The sequence below is a fragment of the Cryptotermes secundus genome, unplaced genomic scaffold (genome assembly GCF_002891405.2).
Source record: "Cryptotermes secundus unplaced genomic scaffold, Csec_1.0 scaffold323, whole genome shotgun sequence".
NCBI lineage: Eukaryota > Metazoa > Arthropoda > Insecta > Blattodea > Kalotermitidae > Cryptotermes > Cryptotermes secundus.
In genome coordinates, this window is record NW_019738961.1 from 2,365,634 (window position 1) to 2,371,530 (window position 5,897).

Genomic DNA, 5,897 nt, shown 5'->3' on the forward strand with positions numbered 1-5,897 from the left:
TAATTTGTATAAATACATGATTTATTTAAAGGTTCTGCAGCACCGTGAAGACACACAGTTCTTTTAAATATGAGAAGTGACATAAATCACACCATAATTTTGATAATTCTGTATCAGCAAGAAGCATTAACAACAAATGCAAAAGGACTATTCACATTTCTTCCATGATGAAGACAGATGCTTTTCAGAAGTCACACCTTCATTCCAGTAACAGGTGCATGGTAAAGAAAAAAATTCATGTACAAGCTTAATAATGTCCAGTAGCTCTGAAGAGTTCTATTTTCTGGGATTATAATTTTGTATAGTCCAATTAAGGTCAACTAATATTTTCAGAGGTACATATTGCCTCCATCTTCAGGGCTGAACAATAAGCAAAGCTCTGCCTTTCAATTGGCTACAGAGCATTATATCCCAGAAGATATAATTCTTCTTACCCACTGCTGTGAGAACTTCAAGTCCTACATAAACTGATGGTTACAAAGGAAGATATCTTCACTCAGGAATCATATCCACACTTAGGCAGTCTTCACCCATATTACTAGGAGATGTTTCTAATTCACAAACCTCGTTAGATTCACTGAAAAAGGAAATGCAATTAATCACATTATATTTACACACAATCAATAGTTATACAAAAGCCACAAACACAATTCTCAATTTAATTTCTTTGCTGTAATATTTAGATTCACTGTAAGAGATGAAATACAGACAAACAAATAAATACAAAGAGTAATCAGTCTCGAAATACGTTGCTAATGATAGGAGTGCCATGTAGTGTGGAAAATAAAACAGTATTAACATAATATTAGTTTTATTTACTTATATAAGGTGCTGCGTTGATGGCTATATCAAACCCCTTTAATGATACATAACAGGATTCCAACAATAAAGAAGGCCATCAAAGACTACTAAGCATAGTTTAAAATGTACAAGTTTGTCCTTTAGCTATTCAGAGAAAATATTATTAACTCTTAAGCAGATAATAATTTTCTGCATAAACTAATTCTTCACAGAATCCTCATTCTTTTTTGTATGGGAAAAGGGAGAAGGAGAAATGTAATAATCAGGTGTGTAACTGCAATATTCAGTCTTGTAAACATACACGGTGTAAATAAATATAGTGTGACGTGGATGGTGCAATGGGAAGTGGGTGTCACGTGAACTCTGCATTTCCTCGAGTGACGTCACATACCCCCACTTCTTACACCAGTATGAAATGCTCGGTGGGTACCCGCCTCCCTGCGGTGATGTGGCAGAAGAGCAACTGTGTTGTTACCAAGGGATATCGCAGTTGCTACGCAGCTGTAAACAACTCCTGACAGCATTGTTAGCAACACCTGCAAACACAGCGACAGGCAATAGCGGTACCTATCATGTAACTGTTTCCTGTGTTGTCTGTGCTGAGGCAAAATAAGGAGCAGCGAACACTATTCAGTGAGTAGTGAGGATTGAGCCCGTTACAAGTGTCTGAGTTACTAGTGAGTAACGAATAACCAGTCAGTTGAATTGTCACGTTATACATCCCACTTCTGACACCAAATGTCACGTGTTGGGTGTATAACGCAACAAATAACTTATTTGATATAGCGAATTTCTTCCACTCGCTCTTACAGTCACACCATTTACAGTTCCACTACTGCTGCCATTGGCAGTATCACAAATACTAGACTGCAATTAACTGGTTACTCTTTCTCTAGTAACTGGCTCAATACTCACTAAATAGTGTTCACTGCTCCTTATTTAGCCTTGGCATAAACAACACAGAAAACACTTACATGATAGGTACCGCTGTTGCCTGACGCCATGTTTACAGATTGCCTAGCAACACTGTCGAGAATTGTTAACTGCTCTGTAGCAACCATGGCATCCCTTGGTAATGTCACCGCGAGAGGGGGCAGGGTGTTGACTGGACTGTTATCGTAGCAGCGGCAACTCTCCGAATGTGTTACGTCACCGCTGGCGGAGCTGGGGGTGTCCTGCATAGTGCAAATATGTCACACTATATTACAGTGCTCTGTGGTAGACAGATGGGTTCAATGTGATTATATTGGCACTAAGAGTTACAGAAGCTTCCAAGAGGATGCATAAGTTTTATGGGATGTTATAATTATTTTACATTATAAAAGCTGCTGACTTCATTGCATGTTCTGCTGAACTCCTTGAAAGATTCCTGGCATTTCCTGGATGGTTCCAGCTGCTACTGCAATTCTTGCCACAACATCAGGTTGTCTCTCCACTGGAGTCTTGTACACTAGGCTTCGCATGTACCCCAGAGAAAGAAATCCAATGGAGTCAAGTCAGGGGAGCGATAGGGCCAGGTTATTGGGCCTCCATGTCCAATCCATCTGTTGCCAAATACTCACAGATGACATTAGTGCAGTGTGCTGGGGTGCCATCATGCTGGAACCACATTTCACAATGGACTTCCAAAGGCACCACTTCCAGCAGCTCCGGTAAGGTCTCTTGGAGAAATGGCAGATAAATGTTACCAGCAAGCCGTAGAGGTAAGAAGTAAAGGCGTCCTCCTTAACATTTCAGAGGCCCTAACGTGTAACCAAAGCGTTTCTGGACGTGGGTGCATTAACAAAATATGATCAGATTGAACCCGTCTCTCTACCACAGAGCGCTGTAACATATATTTATTTATTTACAGTCTGTATATGCCTCAAAGTAATCTGTTACTGCAGTCTTATTTCCTTGCTAACAATACATACCTGTCTAGAGATGGGTCATTGCTAAACATTTCTGTTGGAACTGTTGGAGGTGCCTTCTCAGGCACAAGTTCCAAGTAAGTCTGTCTTGACTCAAGATGTCTCTCTACTTCCTCTGGTGTCATATGTCCGTCTGACAGCAGAGATACTGGAACACTGCCGACCACCTGCAACTGCATATTTCACACCAATCAACTCTCCTTTAAGTAAATTTACTGGGATTATCCTTAACTCATCAATGTCTAATTATGGTAAACACTCCCAGAAACTGTAATCCACTAACAGGCGGCACACTGTTCTGCTTTGTAGCTTTTGGTGGTGGCCGTTTCTTCTTAATTGAAGACTGCATTTTTGGTGTTGATCCGGATGGCTGGGTTATTGTTACATGACTGTTCACTCCACTGTCAGGTTTCTTCCTGCAATGAAATATGAAAATTTTATATCAAATCCTACAAAAGGAATCAATATATTATCTTCTCCACACTGAGAAATGATCAGACCACCTGGTAAAATGTTGCTGAACATACGGTTTACTGCATTGTGTATCATTTTGCATTAATGATTACAAAAGTCACTAGATGAGATTATATCATCCCCCATATGAAGAATCAAGATGTTAATTAGTATATATATATATATATANAACTTGGTTTCTGATATTATGGGAGGAACATAGACTGAGGGTCAAGAAAAATATAAATGGGACAGTCAACACAAAAATTTATTGAAAGTAAGACAAATTAGATATTACAGTATCAACATCTGTTTATTGGTGCAGATGTTAATGCTACATGTTTCAGCCTTCCTTCATGCATCCATGAAACAACAGTGATAAGCTTTTGAATATGTTAACACTTTAATATGGATCCATATCTTATATTCATTCATTCATCTGTAATCTGTCAAGACGACATGTCCACAGTCTCTTCCAAAACAGTTCCTCCACTTGATGCGATCTAGAGCTTTCTCCTTCAAATGACAGTATCCTCTTCTGTCCCCAAGGTCATCCAGCATCTTCTTACGTCTTCTTCCTCGTCTTCTTGTCACTTCTATCCGCCCCTCTATCTTTCCTTCAATAACTTCTTTTAGAAGGCAGTTACCGCGTAAGATATGACCAATCCAATTAGCCTTCCGTTTTCTTATTTCATGTAGGATATTCCTCTGCTCACTGACTCTAATTAACACTTCTTCATTTCTCACATAATCGGTCCAACTGATCTTCTCCATTCTTCTCCAACACCACATTGCGAAGCTTTCCAGGTGTTTCTGATCTACTGCCCTAAGTGTCCAAGTTTCAGCCCCATACAAAGCTATGCTCCAAACGTAGCATTTCACTAGTTTCTTTCTCAAATTTAAGTCCAATTTGCTGGTAAAAAGATTCTTCTTCTTGCTAAATGCAGCTTTTGCCATGGAAATCCTAGATTTAATTTCACTTGTTGTAACACCGTGGTGGCAGGGGGCGTGGAGGTATCCCACCGCTGCCACCACTTGTAACGCCGTGATGACGGGGGGCGTGGAGGTATCCCTCCTTGCCACCACAGCTTATGCTGTAAGGAGTTAACACCATAATCCTAGCTTACCCTCAGCTAGGATTCTCCTATTTCAGGGCTTCCTTCCTTACTTAAGCTGCCACTATCTATTATATCGTACGAAGGTTGGTGAAAATACTAAGAGAGGTGATGAAAGTACTAAGGGCCAGTAGCGCGGTAGTCGAGCGTTCTCTGTTGGCTGGCCCTTTCATCACTGTCACCTCTTATTATTGGCATAGAGCGGGCGTGTCAGGTCTGACCCGCCTCTACCTATCGTCTGTCATCTCTATTGTGGGAACTACTCCCTGACATATAGTCATAGCTCCCTCTTGACAACCCTTCATTAATCTGCAGGTAGCAACGTATTACATTATTATGATTCTTAAGGGGGGCGGGTTGATACCAAGGCTTCTCAACGCTGCCTGCGTGGCAGGTGCCTATCCCTGTCCAGTAGTACCTCCCCTGAACTGTGGTTGCATTCGGCTGCTGTTGCCTTTCATATTGGTAAGATCCTCGGGATCGGTCGTGGACGGGTGATTTTGAGGTGTGAATCACAATCCCGGTACAGCCTACTCTAACTACCCTGTCTATTTACACTCTTATTTACATTATTTACAATATTAACAAGACCGACCTACAGTCGGGTCTACATAGTGACTTTACCTCCTGCTACTCTTCCTCATGTTATCCCCTAAAATAATCTGCCCGTAAAATTATACATATTAAAAGCCCACATACCATGTTTATCACTACCACTACCAGTAATCTTGACACATACACTATAACACAGACACATTGCCGGACTATCTTCCTAGGCAATTACTTGTTACATAATTATCCTCCCCTAAGGGCTCGCCGAGCACACTGGAGTTTGCTTTCGATATTGTCCACACACTTTTACCAACACTAATGTTTAACAACATGGCTTACATGAGTAAACGTGACTTACTTAACATAAAAGAATGCAGGCCAACTTCCAGCACTCGTCAGACCCATATTGAATAGCACCTCCGGCTGACAACTGAATATTATGTTTGAGATCAGATCCCTATGTCTCCTGAATTCAGTAATTTATATCTTTAATTTGCTAAATCAGCGGTTAATGAAAGAGGGAAGTTACTCCTCCTTTCGTCCTTAATTTCTGGGTGGAAGGTTTCCATTGGCTACCTTTCGGCTGTGGGTGGGCCCTTGGTCCTCTTGGCTGCTGCTTACTTAATAATATCATTATACTCCAGTGGCCGAGTGAGGCAAGCTTCTTGCTAGTGCGATTACGCATACATGCTGATCATCAACATTCTTAACCTAGTTGCCTGTCCAGGTGTTGACATACTAATGTAATGGCTGTAAAACATTTTTCGCAAGTCTCGAAACTTTAAGGCAATGCCTTAAATTTCCAGTCTCAAAATTGGTCTGCAACACTAGTACACCTTCCATCATCTGTTAACAAGCTACCCAAATATTTAAAACATTTCACATTCTCCAGTTGTTTTTGGTCTATCTTTATTGTGACTGGGGTTGGTTGTCTCGAAATTTTCATTACTTTTGTTTTCTCCACATTCATTTCCATGCCATAGCACCTTCCAATTTCAATTAGTCTATCAATCATGCCCTGTAGCACAGTTTCTTCCTTAGCCATTAACACAAGGTCATCTGCATA

At 40.7% G+C, this 5,897-nt stretch overlaps 1 protein-coding gene across 2 annotated transcripts in view; it reads right to left on the reverse strand.

The window, feature by feature from the left end:
* The window catches only part of LOC111871436 (INO80 complex subunit E), an 18,745-nt gene continuing 12,848 nt past the window's right edge, over nt 1-5,897 (reverse strand). For both annotated transcript variants that reach the window (XM_023864556.2, XM_033754256.1), the window contains 3 exons: nt 2,995-3,127; nt 2,715-2,884; nt 1-577 (listed from right to left, as the gene is read on the reverse strand). In XM_023864556.2, coding sequence (XP_023720324.1) covers nt 493-577; nt 2,715-2,884; nt 2,995-3,127 — 388 coding nt within the window. In that variant the 3' untranslated portion in view covers nt 1-492. The remainder of the gene's footprint in view (nt 578-2,714; nt 2,885-2,994; nt 3,128-5,897) is intronic.